At 43.2% G+C, this 21107-nt stretch overlaps 1 protein-coding gene across 6 annotated transcripts in view; it reads left to right on the forward strand.

Annotated features, from left to right (window-relative positions):
* The window catches only part of LOC124622096, a 303051-nt gene that overhangs the window by 279167 nt on the left and 2777 nt on the right, over positions 1-21107 (forward strand). For all 6 annotated transcript variants that reach the window (XM_047147689.1, XM_047147692.1, XM_047147691.1 and 3 more), the window contains one exon: positions 3917-4213. In XM_047147689.1, the coding sequence (XP_047003645.1) occupies positions 3917-4213 (297 nt within the window). The remainder of the gene's footprint in view (positions 1-3916; positions 4214-21107) is intronic.

Raw genomic sequence — 21107 nt, forward strand, 5'->3', positions numbered from 1 at the left:
CAGTAGTTGAAGTGTAGGTGTACAATAAACGAAGTGTGGCGTTACAAAGCCGACAACAAGTGGGGAGAACGTGTGTTAGGAGTCTGCGCCTGTAACGTAGGCTTCCCCTCGAGCAACGTGGCACCATTGGCTCACTGGCGTTTAGGCGCCGAAAACGACCTCATTGTAAGTCGCAGATGACAACCCCCGCCCCTCCCCCGCAAAAAACAGATTTTTCTTGAGTGAATTGTTTGTAACTTCTCTTAGTGCGATTTTTTTTCTCGTTCGAAGTATCTGGATCTGTGATGTACTGAACCTGGTTCAAGTGACAAGAGATAGAAAACGTTATATCTAATCGCGTTAGAAACGTGCTGCGAGAGCAGTATATGTGAGAGGGGGTCAAAAATTTCCCGTTTGTGTGCGTTGCCGCAGCGTATATGCAACACAGTGCGACTCCATTGCGTGTATATAAAAGCAGCGACACGTAAGCAAGGGATCAATGTGGTATTTGCAAATGTCGTAACGCAGAAATGGGAGACACACGAGCACCCGCCCTCTACTCCTGATTTCTCCCCATGCGATAATCGCGCCTTCGGTCCCTTAAAAATGTCTCGAAGGGACGACGATTCATGTCGAACGAGGGTGTGGAGCAGCCAATCACAGGCTTCTGCACGCAGAAGGGCACGGTGTTTCATCAGACGGATATCTTCAACTTGATGCGTCGGTGGAATGATTGCCTCAATGCTCACGGCGATTTTGCCTGGCTGGAATGCCGATTCTCGACTGTACGGTCTTCGAACGGAAACTTTTAACTTTTTGACTGACCCTTATATATCTCTCTAGAAGATGTTTGTACTACAGTATACGTTTGTATCTCGCAACGTCCTTATGGAACACATGTAAAATCGGCGGACGAATAATACCATATGGAGTTATCGTAGAAACATTAAGATACTCCTGAACAGAAAGGTCCAATACCTGTTGATCAAATAGTGTAAGACTTTTGGGGATATCCCTCTGAATCCATACGAAGAAGAAACGACGTATTAATTTCAGAATAGGCCGAAACCAGATTTGGATTTATTGGTAGAGTTATTTTAGGGTCCCAGTCAAATCGGAGTAAACGGATAAATTAAAGGAATTTAATAATGGTGACCGATATGCAAATATCCTTTGAGTCACAACATAGAATTGACGTCACGTTTAGAGAATATGGAACTATGAGTAGCTAGGCGAAAATACTCCGACTATATAGTCCTTTGTAAATAAAGCAAGGTTCTCTGCCGCTAGCATCAATGTGTTACTGAACAATATTCTCGCTGATGACCTCGCCGTTGAGCGCCCATAAGATCCAAATTAATCGTTCTACAAAAAGTAAAACGAACGGCATTTAGTCACAAATCGTAACTGTTATTTCAGCACACTATGCATTTCGAGCCTTGGGGGCCCCATGTTCAGTTGCTTGATCAGTTTACACAATTTTATGAAAACAGGTTTCTCTGGGGCTAGCATCAATCAACCCGTTACTGAAAACAATCCTTCTACAAAAAATGAAACAAACGGCGAGTAGCTCTGTTGGTAGAGCACTTGCCCGCAAAAGGCAAAGGTCCCGAGTTCGAGTCTCGGTCCGGCACACAGTTTTAATCTGCCAGGAAGTTTCATATCAGCGCACACTCCGCTTCAGAGTGAAAATCTCATTCTGGAAACGGCATTTAGTCACAAATAGTGATTCTTAGTTCAGAAGACTCTGCATTTCGAGCCTTGACGAATCGTTTTCAGTTTCTTGACCAGTTTTTATAATTTCCTGAAAACAATTTACTACTGGTCCTGTTAAGAGCGCATACGTACAGTAAAAGGTGATTTACTGTGTTGCTGTGCAGCTACAATTTCTAATTGCGCGCTGTAGACAGTTTCAACTTCTGCCATAAACAACAAATGTACAGTAAATAGTAATATTATGATGTGTCCTCTAGGATTCTACAGTAGATACTGTGGGTACAAAACCCCTCATCATTTACCATTTTCACTTGTCTGCCATTAGTTCGCCACACATCAGCAATGATCGGACAGAAGTTTTATACAGACATGAGCTCTTAAAGTAAACAAACTTACTCAGTAACGCGCAGCAACGATTTCACTGCTGTCGGCGGAGGCTCCTATGGAACACAATACATTACGGAGGTGGTGCAAAATCGATTTGTTCCCTGGATATTTCCCTAGCCGCAACAATAATTTCATATATATCAGTTCTCATTGAACTACGGCAACTTTCGTTCGGCTTCTGTGGTGAGCGTACTATAAGACCTTCAGTACACACACCATCAGATTATTTGACTTGTCGCTCTAACGAAGTAGGCAAGAGTCAGCAATATGCCTCGTGGTCTTATCGTGGCGTGTTTATCTTCTGCCGTTAGGTCAGACGATAGAAATGCCACTTGCACGCTTAGAGTAGCAGATTGACGGTGACCAACTTTAAACAGAACTGGATTAATTTTCACACACATTTATTAAAATAACAACAAGCATAAAAATTACTTAACTTGGTTCTGGATGCTATTTACAGTTGACAATCTGAAGTTCCTGTGGTATTAGTACGTTAATCTTATTCTCACATATATCTCTGATATTTGACGAAAGTGTCTATACATTTATCGTCATGGCTATGTACAGGAATAAGGTAATCTTATTAGGCGCAGACTGAAACTTGACTATAGACTGGTACAGACAAATGTAGAACTCGTATGGACTGGTACAGACTGATGCAGACTGGTACAGACTGGTGCAGACAAATGCAGACTGACTAATCGGAGGTCTGTACACTCGTTATGATACCTCGCGCGTTCATGTATCACTGCGCGAGTGTGATCCGCGAGGAGAAAAGGTTCTACGTTAGCAGCAATCTCATTTTTTTTTCTTTATTGAGTTTCGATTCCCCCTAAAGGGGGCGGGCTGGCAGCACCTTATTACGCCGCTCTTCAGCCTACAGAATTTGTTTTAAAAAGATGAAGATAATAAAAAAATAATAACAGTTGGCGATAAAATCGGTGACTTAAAGGTAAAATGGCAGAAAATTCTGGAGCTTAAAACATAAAACACAGGGTTGATGGTGCTAATAAAATACACAGGAAGCAGAAAAATAATAGAAGACAATTAAAAAACATGGCGACAGTCTGGGTTCTGTTCGCAAGAGATATAAAATGCACACCCAGCGACAGCATGATTTCTGTTCACAACACTGTGGAAAGACGCACAACACTGAACACTCACTTAAACACTGCACTAAAAAGTTGGCACAAATATGACATACCACACCCGAGAGCAGGTGGGGGGAAACTGGTCAGATGACGGAAAAAAAGGGGGGAAGGAGAGGAAAAGTGAAGGGGGAGGGGGGCAGCAATCTCATTGGCTGCGTTACATATTAATACGCGGATCGGCGGAAGCAGAATTTGGTCCGTCTCTATGGCAGCGCCATCTAGTAGTGCGGAGACAGACGAGAGCTGCACCTGCGCTGTTGTGCTTAGCGGGGCGCGCTCTAGTGGGAAAGTTGTGTACGCACTGACTACGCGGAACTATGTACACAACAGCTTCGAATTGTTCGTCTTGCTGTTTATTTATCCATAGTACATAGTACATGTAAATAAACAGCATAGTACGTGTAAACTTGTTCGCATGTCAGTTCTAAATAAGCTGGAAAGCAGCAACGCTAGACAAAGCGGTAGACAAGTTTAGTTCCATATCTCCTTAGGATGGCTTTTCTGGCCCGAGGTTGCCTGCCTCCAATTGTTCAGTGGAGCATTCTCTACGTCCTGTTACATTTTTGCACGCTCTTAGATGTACTCCCTGTATGATATTGTAGAGTCCCTACTGTGGCCACATTGCAGCAATGTTTGTCTTCGGTTCAGCACTTGACGCGAGCTCCACTGGCTGTGTTTTGTAGCGGGAGGCTCCAGACGGCGACCGCCGGCAAGTAGTGCGGGCCCGCAGCGTGCGCCGCCGCCTCTTCGGCGACGACGAGTCGGCCGGCGAGGACGGCGGCGCCGGCGGCATCGGCGACGCCGGGCGCAGGCGGCGCCGAGCGCGCTGGCCGGACGACCCGCTGGCAGTCTACGTGTTGCGGCCCGCCCAGGACGTCGCTGACAAGATGGCCGCCGAGGAGACGGCCGCAGCCACCCGCCGCTGGAACTTCGACTTCGTGAACGAGCGCCCGCTGGAGGGCCAGTGGCAGTGGGAGAAGGTGAGAGTGCCTCCCACCGAGCCAGATTCCTATGTGCCGACATTCCTCCCTGTCTTACGTCGCTTTTACTCGACCGACTTGAACTACAGTTCAAACAATCCTGTCGGAGGAAAACCCGCAACTGAGCATTATAACAGAGGTTCAATATACCGCTTCAGCTGTAAGGTTCTTTTTGTTTAGAACTCGACCCGTTTCTGCCTCTTATATGCACATCATCAGGTGTTACAATTTTGTGCTGTGATCCCGAGGGCCGCAGTGTACGAGTACCGGACAAGTCTGCATATACCGGGGGATCAAAAAGTCAGTATAAATTTGAAAACTGAATAAATCACGGAATAATGTAGATAGGGAGGTACAAATTGACACACATGCTTGGAATGACATGGGGTTTTATTAGAACCAAAAAAATACAAAAGTTCAAAAAATATATGTGAAGAGAGTAACTTTTCTCGAAAGAACAGAATACTGTTGATGACCGTGCTATGTAGAATTGTGGACAGTTGGGAATGTGAGTCTCACGGGAAGCGTGCAAGGGATAAGTCCCTGCAGTCGCGTTATTCATCTGTGTCCTCGGTGGCGCAGATGGATAGAGCGTCTGCCATGTAAGCAGGAGATCCCGGGATCGAGTCCCAGTCGGGGCACACATTTTCAACTGTCCACATCGACGTATATCAACAACACCTGTCGGCAGCTAAGGGTTTCAGTTAGTCATCATTTATTCCAGGAAAAAGCTGCACGGTCATCAACAGTATTCTGTTCTTTCGAGAAAAGTTACTGTCTTCACATATATAGTTAAAGGCTACCCAGCCATTGACCTTCGTCTGTGCGAATGCGCACAGGTTGCCCAAACTCTTACGGGAATCGCCAAAGCGTGCGCGAGTAATGAGTCGATGGGCAAATGTCTATAAGGTAGATTACATACGTAGAATTGTGGACAGTTGGGAATGTGAGTCTCACGGGAAGCGTGCAAGGGATAAGTCCCTGCAATCGCGCTATTCATCTGTGTCCTCGGTGGCTCAGGTGGATAGAACGTCTGCCATGTAAGCAGGAGATTCCGGGTTCGAGTCCCGGTCGGGGCACACATTTTCAACTGTCCACATCGAGGTATATCAACAACACCTGTCGGCAGCTGACGGTTTCAGTTAGTAAACATTTAGTTCAAAAAATGTTCGACAGATGGCGCTTCATCTGATCAGAATAGCAATAATTAGCATAACAAAATAAGACAAAGCAAAGATGATGTTCTTTACAGGAAATGCTCAATATGTGGCTGAGCACACGATCATCACCAAACGACGCGCGCAAGAGATCTTTCACGAGTCTAGCAATATGGGGTGGAGCGCCATCCTGCAAAAACATCGTACGTTCCAGCAGGTGTTTATCAGCCACGTTGGGGATGATGCGATTCTGTAGCATATCGGCGTACCTCTCACCCGTCACGGTAGCAGTTACAAAACCAGAATCATGCATTTCCTCGAAGAAAAAATGCCCGATACCGGTAGATGTGGTAAATCCAACCCATACCGTGACTACTCGTCGTGGAGTTTCCACGACAGTTCTAAGTTTTTCGGTAGGCCAAATTCAGCAGTTGTGGGCGTTTACAGACCGTCGGAGCGTGAAATGAGCTTCGTCGGTCCACAACGCGTTACTCAACTAATCGTCATCTTCCACCATCTTTTGAAACGCCCACACCGAAAATGCCCTCCGCTTCACTAAATCGCCAGGTAACAGTTCATGATGCCGATGGATTTTGTACGGATAGCATCGGAGGGTACGCCTCAGTGCCAACCAAACAGTAGTGTATGGAATGCCGGTGCGACGTGCGGCTGCACGAGCGCTGACTTCCCCGTGCATAGACGAACCCGCCACAGTCTCCATTTCTTCCTGAACTGTCTCAGCAGCATTACGCCTTGTGCTCGGTCGGCCACTACGGGGTCTATCGTCTAAACAACCCGTGGCTTCGAACTTCGAAATTGTTCTCGCCACAGCTGCATTTGTCAACGGACCTTTACCCGTTCGAATCCCCTTCCTATGGCGATAGGATCGTAACGCTGAACTAGCACATTCCCCATTCTGATAATACAACTTCACTAAAAGCGCCTTTTCAGGTAACGTCGACATGCTGCGACTGCTGGCGCATCTGATTCTCTCTCTCATTACAGCTCCTTTTATACACGTTTCTCATGCGCAGTCACTGACGTTTTCTGTCCAGCGCCATCTGCTATCAGCCGGACATTTTGCGAACTTTTTTTTTGTTCTGATAAAACCCCATGTTATTCCAAGCATGTGTGTCAATTTTTACCTCTCTATCTATATTATTCCGTGGTTTATTAAGTTTTCAAATTTATACTGACTTTTTGATCACCCGGTATTTTCAAGACGAGCATTGCAATATCTAAAGCTTCACATACATATTTTGTTGCTTTATGCAGTATGTGATCTGAACATTTGGTTTCACCAAACGCTTGTGAAACACCGCGTCCTGTAGTCGTCCACTGCGGAGCTCCGCGTCACAGCACAAAGTTGTAACACCTTATGATGTGCATATAAGAGGCAGAAACGGGTCGTGTTCGAAATGAAAAGAACCTTACAACTGAAGCAGTATTTTCAACGGACTTTCTTGCCGAGTGACCACCATTTGATCCTGGTTTTAACCCTATCAGACCCTCTAGCTACGACTGTGTACATTAATTTTTACTGCGTCTTAGCTGCAATAGAGGTATTGTTTTGCAATGAAAGCTGAGGTACACATTTGTGAATGCTCACCCTTTTCATTATGCGCAAGTGCTGCCAACTGTGGGGCATCTCTATTAAAATGTCAGCAAGTCAGTGTAGCAGTGCGCAGCAGCTCGTGACTGTCAGAATATAGGATATGTTTCGTTCTCAATATTTCACTGTATAATTGAATATTGTTATTTATATTTTACATGGCGATTATTGAATGATCATTTTATTATTTATTACAATAGAGAGTATTTCGTAATCATTAACTTTAGTCCTTAAAATGAAGCCAAGTGTACGAAGGATGTTTCGATAATGGCTACATAGTTTTTTGTATCCCGCCTGGAAGGCTGCTGTAAACTGAAGGGTAGGCCGAATGTAGGAAGTGAGTAGGAGCAGGAAAAGGTGAAAATCTCTTGGTACTGTTCTTAGAAAAGGTTTTACTGTAACACAATATTAACTGAATACATAACTTTGCACTGAGGTGCGAAGCCTTAGACCCATCGTAAGTAGTGCATAGTCTCAATAGCAAGCCATCACCCTGTGAGGATCAAGTGATGTTTCCAGGCCGTCTGCTGTTGATGAAATGGCAGAATCTGTAAGCGGTGCTCTTAGACCTCCACAGCACCGTCTAGAGGGCGCTGTCGTCGGTGTCTGTCGTAGTGCCAATTTAAGAACTATCATCTATGCCGTGGCATCGTAGCTATCGATACCACAATTTTTGTATAAATCGTGCATCTAAAACTATTAAAAATCACCTAAGAGCATTACCATGTAAAGAAAAATATTCTTCCTCCTGAAAAAATTCAAGTCTAAAAGCGTTAAGGGAGATGACCAACACCAGACCACGATTTTAAGAGAGGTTTAAGGGAGATTTAGTCACAATAAATTTCAGCTGCACAACTTCATCGCGGTTTCCTGGAGTGGCTGATACAGACAAATCTGCGTATGTTTTCAAGACGAGCATTGCAATATCTAATGCTTCACACACATATTTTGTTGCATTATGCAGTATGTGATCTGAGCATTCGGTTTCGCCTAAAGCTTGTTGTGTTCTTGAAGCTGTTTAATCACAGAATTATGTTTCCCGTAATTTACTTTTGCATTGTCTGCACAGTATGCATTAAGGTTCTTTACATCTAAATTACGAAAATTCCATAAAGATTTCATCAGGCTGTGGACCCCATTACCTGTCCCATCGGCCTGTTTAGTGAAGCCTATACTCCATTTCTTATCACCTTGTCAGGATTAAAATACCTCACAACTAGAGGGAACATATTTCTGTTTTTGTGGTATGACGCATCTGATGCAATAGAGAAGAAATTGCTTGATTTCGCTAGGTCTTTTAAGACATCAGTGACATGCTGAAAAATATTTTGAGCCAAATCCTTTTTCGCAGTTTTTTCTGCCTTAGTTTGACCATACGTCATCATCTTTTCCAAATTAGAGCCATTCTTAGATAATTTATTTCTGTAATCCGTACTTCCGCAGCTGACATTATGTCCGACAGTATGAAAAACTGTTGCTAGCTCACCTGCAACGTTTTTTACGTCCTTGCTATCATTACCAAAATATTTTAGTAAATTTTCGGAAGCCTTCAGTTCTTTTCGTTCCGACTCTGAACTTCTGTACAAGAATGTTGCCTGGATTCGTCATTACCCCTCTGAGCGATGCTGAAGTCAAGCTTACACAGTACACAGTATGCTTGTGTTAATCAGATGAGAAGCAAATAATACAATGTGTTTAGACATGACTGTCTCTATAATCCGCTTCTGTGAGTCCTTGCTACTTCCGTGCCTTATTTTTACCATAGCTGGTGACCGGTACGAGGCAAGTGCATCCGTTGGTTGCCAGTAACGTCCGAGAAACAAGTGAACATTTCCCCTGTCATGCCACTCTAGAGGCGATGGCTATGTTATTCTTTCTCCGCTCCTCGCATTACTTTGAACCAAGCCGTCTTCTTTCGGCAGAAGCACGAACAGAAAAAAAGAGTACATGCCTAGAACACTATTGATTACTATAGGAAGATGTTTTGAGACTTGTCAGTTAGGGCTTTTGAAGCTTCGATAGTATTTCCTGAGATTACTGTTTATAACAGTGATCACTGACAAAATATACGGTGCAAAGAGGAGTTCAATAAGGGACCCGGGGAGACCAAAAGAAAAATTGCTGTAATACGGGACTCCAGAGAAAAACGGGAGAGTTTGTCTCCTACTTCCTTGTCTCAATCGACTACTCTTGGCAAGTGAGTCTACTGCAGCGCCCTTGGCGCTTTTTTTCCTGTACTGACTCTCACCTGTCACGAGTAGTGTTTCTGTTCACACGGTGTGAAAAGGTGAAACCTTAATCCCTGGTGTCTGATCTGCAAACGAGCACTCACTACGTCCCACCAGTGAAATGGATATTAGCATCAGTGACGTTCAGAAACAGCTAAAATCGTTGAAATTGAACAAAGCGTCATGGGCCGATGGAATCCGTATCAGATTCTATACCCTCTGTTAACTGTAATCCTTTGTAGATTACTCGAACAAAATATCATGCCCAGTAGTTGGAAGAAAGCAAAGGTCACGCCTCTCCGCAAGAACGGTAGCAGAAATGATCCTCAAAACTACCGTTCAGTATCCTTTACGTCGATTTGTTTAGAATCTTACAACATAATCTGACGTGAAACGTAATGAGGAATAAAACGGCCCCCTCCATGCCAACCAACATGGATTTTGAAAATATTGTTAATGTGAAACCGAACTCGCAGTTTCCTTGCATGATATCCTGAAAGCCACGGATCAAAGCAGTCAGGTAATCTTGCTGCTTGTGCGGAAGGCTACTTCGTTAGAAAAATTACATTGCCTAGACAGTCGGAGATACGCCCGATCTGCCACATCTTAATAGAAAATTCATGGTGAAGCTGTAAGTCGTTTCGTTTAAGTGCTTTCACAATTTGAGCTTTGTTAGCGTGCAGGCGAAGTCGTTTGTGCAGCTCTACATGAACTGTTGAGTGAGGGATGTTTAGCTCCCTTGATGCTCGGCGAGCTGACTTTGATGGGCATCTTTGGAAGGTCTCTCTGATCTCCACCACAATTTCAGCAGACGTGCGTTTTCTGCCAAAGCCTGTCTGTCTGTTTGCACTGCTAGTAGCTAGTCTCTTGTCACATCAAACCGTCTTAGCCTCTGGTGCACCCTTTGAAATTCAAGTTGGAAATGTCTTTGGACAGCAGTGGGTGATTTCTTTCCTACGTGTCACACCACGCGATGGGCTCTCTCTTCACATGCAGTCAGCACTTGAAACAAGATAAAAGGAGTCCTTCCGAAAAAAAACACAAAACCTTTTGAGCTACTTTACATGATGCCGCAAACCACAGCCATCTATATCTCATGGATGTTTTAAATTGCAATTCGAGATGAGGAATGCTTAGTGTTGACACCCTGTAGACCACTTGTATGATAGATTAAGGGGAGATGAGGGTATCACAAGTGCACTTAAATAAAATTTGACTGTAGACTCAATTAAATCCGTATGGTTTGATAAAAACCCACGAATATATCGAGAATGAAGCTCACCCGACTGAACAAGTTAAAAAGATACTAAAATATGTGGCCTAAGTGCTTGGATTCATTGTAGTTATTACTAGACTGGGAGACAACTCACCGCCAGTGAAGAAAAACCATACACTTCAGTAATCAGAGGAAACAACATGAAGAAATAACACATGTAACTGAGGCGGGCGAGAGTGATATTGTTTAATGACGGCACATGACAGTAGAACGTGACGCCCGGGGACTATCGGTGATCCGGATGCAATCGTAATACCGGATGATCCGACTGTCGCAACTAGGAGCAACAAAACCACTAACCGTTCCTCCGACTACCCGGCAATGCTTTGTCGCCCCTTCGTGTGCTGAAGCACTAAGTTTAACGCTGTCAACATGGTGGCTAAACTGTGGAACCATGTTGTGTAGAGACTGACTTGACCAGTCATGGAAATTCCTCTTGAAGGTAGATGTCATCAGTTCCCAGTGAGGCAGAGCTCTTGCTGTAGGAGTTGTTTACATCATTGAATTTTGAAGAAAGTGTCTGGCGGCACAGAATATACTTTTTGTAACGAAGGTAATTGTCCTCGTTTATACAGTGTTGGACAAGTTCCTTGGTTGCTTTAGGTTGTCTGACAATGGCTTCTTCTAATGGTCAGAACCATCAGATTAATCACTAGTTAAAATTACAAAAGTGCGCTATATGGTTTACACCCAGTGAATGTGCTGGTGCCCAGCCGGCCGGTGTGGCCGAGTGGTTCTAGGCGCTACAGTCTGGAACCGCGCGACCGCTACGGTCGGAGGTTCGAATCCTGCCTCGGGCATCGATGTGTGTGATGTCCTTAGGTTAGTTAGGTTTAAGTAGTTCTAAGTTCTAGGGGACTGATGACCTCAGCAGTTAAGTCCCATAGCGCTCAGAGCCATTTGCTGATTCCCAGAATTAATAAAGATTGGAGAACATGCTCTATAGACACAATTGACGTTTCGAAATGACATACGAATTCTATCTAAACAAATACAGTGACTGTTTGCCTAACAAATACGCTAAGAAATGCCTGCATCGACCAATGCACTGGTGGACGTGGGACAGAGGAATGCGTAAATTCTGTGCTAACTGACTAAATTCTGAACAAGGATTGTCCTGAGGTGCCGGCGCTGCTAAAACTGCTCACCGTAAATTACCAGCATTAGACTTGTAGAGTCTTGCTATTGTGACTGGCTCTCTGAAGTATTGAATGAGGCTCATGCTTCTGCCAGTATCAACCAAGTCTGGACCCAATTCGTTTGCTAGAGTGGAGAGTGGAGCCCATAGAGATCCATTCAGCGTCAAGACCCTTGTCAAACTGTCGAATTTTCCATCTGAGCTGTACATCCTGCTCCTCCCTTGGCACCAAGGAAGACATGATCACCAATCGTAGTTTCAGAACTCTGTTCGCCAATGCCGTAATTGCTGTTTCCACAAAAATCCTGCCAAGGAAAACGCGTCCCGTGACTTTTCGATATATCCCTCTTTTCCAAAAAATTTCCCTGCATGGTTCATCCTTCTGGTGTCACAGCCATGTTTACACATCACACATTTTAATACCCAGGAGCTGGCCTTAAACCACAGATTCTAAGAAAGAAAAACTTATGCTCGAGGCTAGGCTCTTATTTTGCACCATCCCATGTTTCTTTTGGAAAACGTAAGATCGTTGCCGGCTGGAGGAACTACTCTGAACATGTCAGACCAGTGGTCTCCCGCTGATGAAAGTTCTTTCCCTCGGCACTGCTCGGCCGCTACGCTGGAGATGTGCGTAAGTGAACAGTAACTCTGGTCCTCCGGGGATTCACCCGGCAACGCAGCTGTCGCACTGGAAACACGTAACCCTAACTGTCCGCTTTCCTGTGAATGCTAGAGTTCCTACTGGCTGCTCGGGCCCACTTTCTTCTTTACGTTGGATACCGTCTTTTCTGTTCCAAATCTAGCGTGTGCTCTGCTCCAAGCACTCTTGAAAATCAAAGATAAAGAAGAGCCACACCATGATAAAAGTAATTAAGACTTGAAGTTAGTTAGAAGCCAGTACATACAGTCACTGCAGTCCAGTTTGCTATTCTAAGCTGTTACTGTAATATTTCGCCCATCATTGTCCTCTTAAAAAATAAACTAAACTCCTCCCGAACAGGCCATGAAGGCCCAACGGTACCGACCGGCCGCCGTGTCATCCTCAGCCTATAGGTGTCACTGGATTCGGATATGGAGGGGCATGTGATCAGCACACCACTCTCCCGACCGTATGTCAGTTTCCGAGACCGAAGCCGCTACTTCTCAATCAAGCAGCTCTTCAGTTTACCTCACAAGAGCTGAGTGCACCCCGCTTGCCGACAGCGCTCGGTAGACCGGATGGTCACCCATCCAAGTACTAGCCCAGCCCGACAGCGCTTAATTTCGGTGATATGGCGGGAACCGGTGTTGCCACTCCGGCAAGGCCGTTGGCATCATTGTCCTCTTATTTGAACGAAATTGCCATATTAAGTGAAAAGGGACTCAGCAAATGGCTTGTTTCTTGTTACAGAAGGTCTTTAATCTTATTTTTCGTCATTCATCTTGTTCTCCACACTGGGAGCATCTGCGTCTCCTACCCAATGCGCCATATGATGGTGTGTCGTACCCACATGCTTCCACCAAGTCAGCATGGATAGTTGCGGTGTTGTTCTTCTTCTAAATGCAGTAAACTAACTACTACACAATACTCCACGTTATCAAAGGGCAGCGCCGTTGTACCCTGGCTCCCCTACCGCAATGATAAATACTTAATTTTTGCAGGGCTTTGATCGCTGTTGAACTCTCTGCACCGGTTAAATATTAATAACACTATGCAGCCTTTTAAAACTTTTGGAACAATGTATTACAGCTGTAAGGTCATACTTAAAGAATTTTTCGTTATGATTTCAAATCTGACCTTGATTTTCTGTATCACGTCAGATTTTTGTACAAATCACGTCTGAAGTTTGTAATGAAACCACATTTTTTTCTAACAGAGCGGCTTTTTAATTGCATTAAAATAAATTATTTATTTTGTAACTTTGTACAGAAGCACTAAATAGTGTATTGGAATAGATGATGGTGTAAGTTCACTTAAAAATGCTAATAATTACTACGAAAACACAACAAATGCATGACAGTTTAATTTCCCTTCGCTGTCACACTGTATCTAGTTCTTTCTGATAGGGGAAGAACTTCTCTTCCTTGGTTGCATCCCTTCGCCAGTGCCATCTCTCTTTAGCATTTAGAATAATAGGTCATCATGTCTGCATTCCATATTCCCTGGTTCTGTTTTTCCGTCTCCTTGATGTCCTGGCAGAACCATTCTCCTTGTCCTTCCTGACATCTCCAAGATTCAAAAGAAAAAATCTATACATATGAATGTAGAAAATGATGCTTCCCACACACTTATTACGTCTAATTTCATGTAATGCTGCAGCATTGTTTGAAGCTTGTTTTTATAATTTGTATGTTTGTTGCTGCCCAAAAAGTTAGCCACTACTTCTTTAAACTTAACCCAAGCACTTTATTCCACTGAATTCATAGCACTTTCAAATGTCTTCCATTAAATTTCTTATCTGCAGCCCCACAAAGACCCTTCTTTAAGTTTCTCGTAAGGTTGAACATTGGTTCATTTATGTTATTCTGTGAACCAGTTTGGAGGGTTTTCCTTTTGCGCAACTTAGTTACCTTTCAACGCTTGTCTTTGATTCGGCTGTCCCACTCACAGACGATACACAAGATTTTTGTGTAGCATGACTATTGACCATCTAACATCCTAATTACTCTCAAATCTCCACATATTGTCCAAGTATGTTTTTTGTACTTGACGTATTTTAACACAGTTTATAAGGTTTTCATACATATCGTTGTGTTGTACTGAATGTGCAACAGGTATTGAGCCAATAAAATTTCCATCATGTAAAATTACTCCTTTCAGGCTACGTTTTAACCAGTCTATAAACAACCACTGACTTGGATCGTAAGTGATATTAAAGAAATTCAATAAACCCTCAATATCACAAAAACCATATGGTCTTCTCCTTTAAAGAAATTTACTAATTCGTTTTCTCTGTTCCTGTATGAAGTGAATGATATTCCGGGTAGTAGAAGGTATTTTGCTTTCAGTCTTGACCCAAGCAATGAGGCGTTATCTTATGTCACATTCAATTGGGGAGTTATATCATTTAGTTCTTTTTGACTAAATAATTCTGATGAGATCTTATTCTGACTTGTAATCATCAACATCATCGCTTTCATTATCTGAGCTGCTCTTCTGCTGCAGATCTTTAAGAACGGAAGGTGGAACTGGAATTGGGAAAGATTCACAAAGCGTAAGTGGTCGTAAGGCCGAAAAAACTTTAGCATATTTTATATCTTTGTTACTTCTTACGTTACGACCTTCTGCTTTAACCGTACAAAATAAAAATCATATGTATGGTTTTGGGGCTTCCTGAAAAACATGGGAGCTGGAAAAAACATCGATTTCCTCTTCCCATTTTTCTACAGTTTCAGTCCATCGACACCTATACGTCATAACCTCTTGTGGAGCCTAGCTTTTGTCTTGATCACCAAATCTTATGCTAAAATATTCGTAGTAGACCTTTTTCACAGAAATATTAATGTCGTATCTTTGCTTAGCAATTAAATAGTTCCCACAAACATAATAGAATATGTTCGGGTTATTCAGACACTTGCGAGAACTGTAAAACTGCGTTTAACAGCACAAATTTAACTTGACAACACTATAGCACGTCAGCAATGAATTTGACTTTCCCGCCTAACAGCCAGAGCGGTGTGACAAGCGTGGCCAACTACCCGTCTTACTAAAATAAAATTTCCCTTTCTTTTAATAAAATAGCTTCCTATGGAATTTAGGTTTTAATGAAAACCTTTTACAGAAGCAGTACAAAGTGCATTAGAATAGACAATGGTATATGTTCCTTTAATTATTGCAAAATCGCTACAGATGGGACTGAGATACATGGAAGACAGTGAACAGCTTAAAAGTCACAGGAAGTGCTGTATTGTTATTGACAGACTCAGTACAGGTGACAACAGATAAAGGACGGAGTTGGTTGGTTGGTTGTTTCGGGGAAGGAGACCAGACAGCGAGGTCATCGGTCTCATCGGATTAGGGATGGAAGTCGGCCGTGCCCTTTGAAAGGAACTATCCCGGCATTTGCCAGGAGCGATTTAGGGAAATCACGGTGTTGTGTCTAGACAAGACAGCCTAGACACAATGAGAGGAAGCCGAAAGGCACGCGCTAAGTTAAAGTAGGATGGCGTGAGGTCTGAAACAGGATACGTAATGAATGCTATAAAGAAAAGTACGTAGCTTCTGGAATACTTAACTTTAATCCATCCTTTTGGTACATCTGGAGATTGTGGCGATACAAGTGAGACTCTTTAGATACATGCAGTGTTACTAATGGCGCCTTGCTAGGTCGTAGCCATTGACTTAGCTGAAGGCTATTCTAACTATCGGCTCGGCAAAGGATCGAGGCTTCGTCAGTATAGTCGCTAGCTACGTCGTCCGTACAACTGGGGCGAGTGCTAGTCCGTATCTCGAGACCTGCCTTGTGGTGGCGCTCGGTCTGCGATCACACAGTGGCGACACGCGGGTCCGACATGTACTAATGGACCGCGGCCGATTTAAAGCTACCACCTAGCAAGCGTGGTGTCTGGCGGTGACACCACACACGGAAAACCTAAATCAGGATGGTCGGACGCGGGATTGAACCGTCGTCCTCCCGAATGCGAGTCCAGTGTCTAACCACTGCGCCACCTCGCTCGGTAAGGACGGAGTTAAACTACTTCAAAAATAACTGTAAAATCTTCTGGAGTAATTTGTGAAATGTTATACGTACAACAAATGTACGAGCAACTGTGTCGAACAATGTTATCAGTAGGAACGATAAACTAGATGCAGCTGGTCTAAGTAATACAAATAAGTAAATAACCTGTAACCTTGTAGACACGTTATATCGCCGCTTGACTTGGACAGGATATCTGGAGATTTGGCAGGAAATAAAATAGCGTGTAGCTTTCATCAAAAGAGCTGGTGGTAGGGAAATCAGCATTAACAACCCAATATTCCCCGGGCAGGTGTTGTTTCCTACACAGAAGAAAAATATCGTTTTGCGATTATTTGAGAACTATGTTCATTATTTAGTAAATAAAAAGGGGAACGAACAACTACAGAATTACAGAGCTTACGAAGTAGAAGTCAAAAAATGTAGAAACAAAGACCACAACAGAACACTGGAAATATCTTAAACATCTTATTTTAGAAGCAGGGCGTAGGGTAGTCACAAAACAGCTTTGACGCTCTAAAGAAGACCCATGCTGAACCATAGAATCGCTGCTGCTGATGAAGTATGGTGCGGACTTACAGGGCTCCAAGCCTCTACGGTAGCCACGTAGGCGTCAGCAAAGGCCTGAAAAAAGCAAAGGGACCGCGAGCGTATGCACTGGCGTGTTTTGACGTCCGAACACTGCAAATGGAATGAGCTGGATGTTGGTTCAGATGTGCGTTGCAGTGACCTTGTGCATACGGCGAAGCGCACGTTTTTTGGAGGCGGGAGCTTCTTTGCCAACGAGGTTAACTCACTGTGACTTTCAAGTACTTTTCGTTGAAAGTGTGTAAAATTTGTTTTCATGCAGACCTAGGTACTGTGTTAGCCAATTTTTTATTTTCATCTGCATTGCTGATGTCACGTGAAACATAAAGATTAATCATAAATTATGCTCAGTAAAACTGGATCATAGATATGTAGACCACATGACTAAGTAAGAAAAAAAAACATGTTTTATTTCAAGATCATAATTATAACTTTATGATTATCGTTGCAACTTGACAAAATTGTTATACGACTCTGCAATAGTTGGCACTAGGTTTCACAAATTTGTCGCCTTCATCATTGTTTGCTTTTTCAAAATTATCTACCTTCAAACGTTTCATCTTTAGCCATCATCGGAAACGCATTCGTCAAATTTACAACCGTTCCATAGATCAAATTAGCGGTCATTAACCTTTCTTACACCCTGAGTGCAGTGAGATATTAGCTAGAACAATTGCCCCCCCCCCCCCCCCTCCACCGGAACCCTTTCCTTCGGTCTACTCTCCGCAAGAATATTAGTGGCTAACTAAATTTTAGAATGGAAAAGAGCTTTCCGAACACTTTTATTTTGAAAACTACGAAAGGGAAATGGTATTTAGATTTTGTAGGTGTTTTGTTAAACCGTGAACTAACGACTCAATGAGATAATTGGTGCTAGTTGTTTCTAATAATCTTTTTTATATTTGTTTGTTTCTCAGTCATTGTACATCATAAAGGACGCTCGAAATTCATCAAGCACCTTGTTTTCATTTGCATAGCTATCGTAGTTAAAAATCTACATGCCCGAATTCTCCATAGTGAGGGTAGAAACTTCTTGCAAAACATGCTTCCCCTGTACCAATCCTCTCCCTAGAAGCTCTTGCTTCATTTCCACCCTGTACCAGGTTAAAACTTGTGCACAATACTTACCGCTTGTAAAACCGTTCATTACTCCTTACTTCTGAAGTGGCAGAAATTAGAAGACTTCGGGCTGCCAAGCTTTTAGTCTGACCACTACACTAACAAGGAGGATAACAACGTAAAAGAAGCGGTCCCGACTTTCATGGAGAACTATTTGTTAATCTCCTCGTTACAAACTTTAATACTGAACCGTCCAAAGGCATCAAAAGCACTCATGTTTTTTGCGTGAATAAAGTTTTCCTCTGAACACACCGAACTGCTGTTCAGTATTCAACTGTCACGTCGTGTCACCACTCTCAACGTCCGGGAAACACTTAAATTCGCCGTCCGCATCCCACATTCCATCGTCTTGAGAACCATCCGACTCTGCTAATAAGTAGTTACTTGGCCTGGGATTCATAAATTCAGCACCTGTAGTAGTTCTGGGACCCTTGTGGTTATTACCTTCTTGGCACACATTGTAGTGATAATTTGTTTCAACTTCCGTAACTCGATGTGGACCTAGATTCCTCGCCTTCACGTTTAATGTTGGTCCAGTTTGCGTTCGTTTTATTGCAGCCAGGTTACAAACTTCGTACTCTGAGGCTCTCTTCTGACGTTTGTTGACTCCAGCACTGTTTTCTTTTCGCACCTTTTCCGTTTGTAGCTTCGCATGGTCTTTAGATTTACCGCGTCTCTCTTCAAATGAATTAATAACGTCTTTGTTAATAATTTTGTGATGTGAATATCAGTCGCCGGCCGCTGTGGCCGAGCGGCTCTAGGCGCTTCAGTCCGGAACCTCGCTGCTGATACGGTCGCAGGTTCGAATCCTGCCTCTGGGATGGATGTGTGTGATGTCCTTAGGTTATTTAGGTTTAAGTAGTTCTAAGCGTAGGGGGACTGATGACCTCAGATGTTACGTCCCATAGTGCTTAGAGCTTTTTGAACCATTTTTTGAAGATCAGTCTTTGTGCGAATCTTAACTATTATCAAAAGTTGAAATGGTATTTGCCGAATACTTCTGTGGTTATGTTGACTTCATGGCACGTTGAACTCATGGTACTATCTCATACCATTCATTAGGGCCATCAGTACTAAGCTCAGCAATGATTTTGGCCAAAGCAGAAATGAGCCTCTCATCCTATCCATTCGCTGTAGGACGTCCTGTCATTATTAAAATTTGCTCAGTTCCTTCTGTAATGCAGTATTCCTTGAATTTCTGAGAAATAAAGCAAGTCCCTCTCTTGGTAATTGTTTGGACTGGATTGCAACTGAAGCATCACTTTGGCCTGGAATCTAATTGGCTGGAGTAGAATTGTCTTCAATGATGACTCCGATGACCAGCGAAGACGTTCTGGAGACTCCCTGGACAGTGGTGGGATACTGACATGACTGCCACCGGCCGTACGGCCAGACAACCAGGAGTTATGGTATGTAGTGCTATTTATTTTCATAGCATGAGCCCTTCGGTTACCCCGCGGCACCCTTACGGCACAGCGGTACGTCAAGATGTTCTACACCCCGTTTTGTTACTCTTCATGACCACCCATCCTAGGTCACATTTCACCAAGATAATGCTCACCCACACACGGTGAGAGTTTCAACTCCTTGTTTTAGTGCTTGCTGAACCCCACATTGGCCAGGAAGGTCCCGAACGTTTGCACCATTATGGACTGGGCCCTCCAACCATTTCGGGATTTTGACAATCGAACGCGCCTATTGGACAGAATTTGGCACGATATCCCTCAGGAGGACATCCAACAACTCTGTCAATCAATTACATGACGAATAACTACCTGTATGAGGGACAGAGGTGGACCAATGCGTTGTTGACATGCTCAGTTTGAGAAGCCCTTTCTCTGGAATAAATTATCGAATTTTTCTGAGATTACGAGGGTGGGTCAAATGAAAACCCTAAATTTGTAATAACAAATCGAAATTTCGCACCGTTATCCTGTAAGTTGGTAAGCGTGCTACAAACATCATGCAGAATGGCCTGTAGGTGGCAGCATAGTGCAGTATCAGTATAAAGATTAGATTAGATTAGATTAGTACTTGTTCCATAGATCACGAATACGACACTTGGTAATGAGGTGGAACGTGTCAGGTTAATAAAAGGTGCCCATACAAGATATTACATTACACAAAATATTACATGACACTTAATTTCTTTTAGGGGGGGGTTGGGGAAATTACCCACTTACTATATCCAAAAATTCATCTAATGAGTAGAAGGAGCTGCCATTAAGAAATTCTTTTAATTTCCTTTTAAATGCTATATGGCTATCTGTCAGACTTTTGATGCTATTAGGTAAGTGACCAAAGTCTTTTGTGGCAGCATAATTTACCCCCTTCTGAGTCAAAGTTAGATTTAACCTTGAGTAGTGAAGATCATCCTTTCTCCTATTGTTGTAGCCATGTACACTGCTATTACTTTGGAATTCGTTCGGATTGTTAATAACAAATTTCATAAGTGGATACATTTATTGTGAGGCTACAGTGAAGATCTCTGCCGGCCGAAGTGGCCGTGCGGTTCTAGGCGCTGAAATCTGGAACCGCGTGACTGCTACGGTCGAAGGTTCGAATCCTGCCTCGGGCGTGGATGTGTGTGATGTCCTTAGGTTAGTTAGGTTTAACTAGTTCTAAGTTCTAGGGGACTAATGACCTCAGAAGTTGAGTCCCATAGTGTTCAGAGCCATTTGAACCATTTTGAAGATCTCTAGCTCTTTAAATAAATGTCTGCAGGATGATCTTGGATGAGCTCCAGCAGTTATTCTGATTACACGCTTTTGTGCAATGAACACACTTTTACTCAATGATGAGTTACCCCAGAATATGATGCCATACGAAAGCAGAGAATGAAAATAGGCGTGGTAAGATAATTTACTCAGATGTATATCGCCAAAATTTGCAATGACTAATAGCATAAGTAGCTGAACTCAAACGTTTCAGCAGATCCTCAGTGCGTTTTTTCCAGTTCAACCCCTCATCCTAAAAATTTTGAATATTCTACCTTAGCTACCGATTTCTGATCGAAGTCTATATTTATTAATGGTGTCATTCCATTTACTGTGTGGAACTGTATATACTGTGTTTTGTCAAAGTTTAATGAGAGCCCATT

This window comes from Schistocerca americana, chromosome 7, assembly GCF_021461395.2.
Source record: "Schistocerca americana isolate TAMUIC-IGC-003095 chromosome 7, iqSchAmer2.1, whole genome shotgun sequence".
NCBI lineage: Eukaryota > Metazoa > Arthropoda > Insecta > Orthoptera > Acrididae > Schistocerca > Schistocerca americana.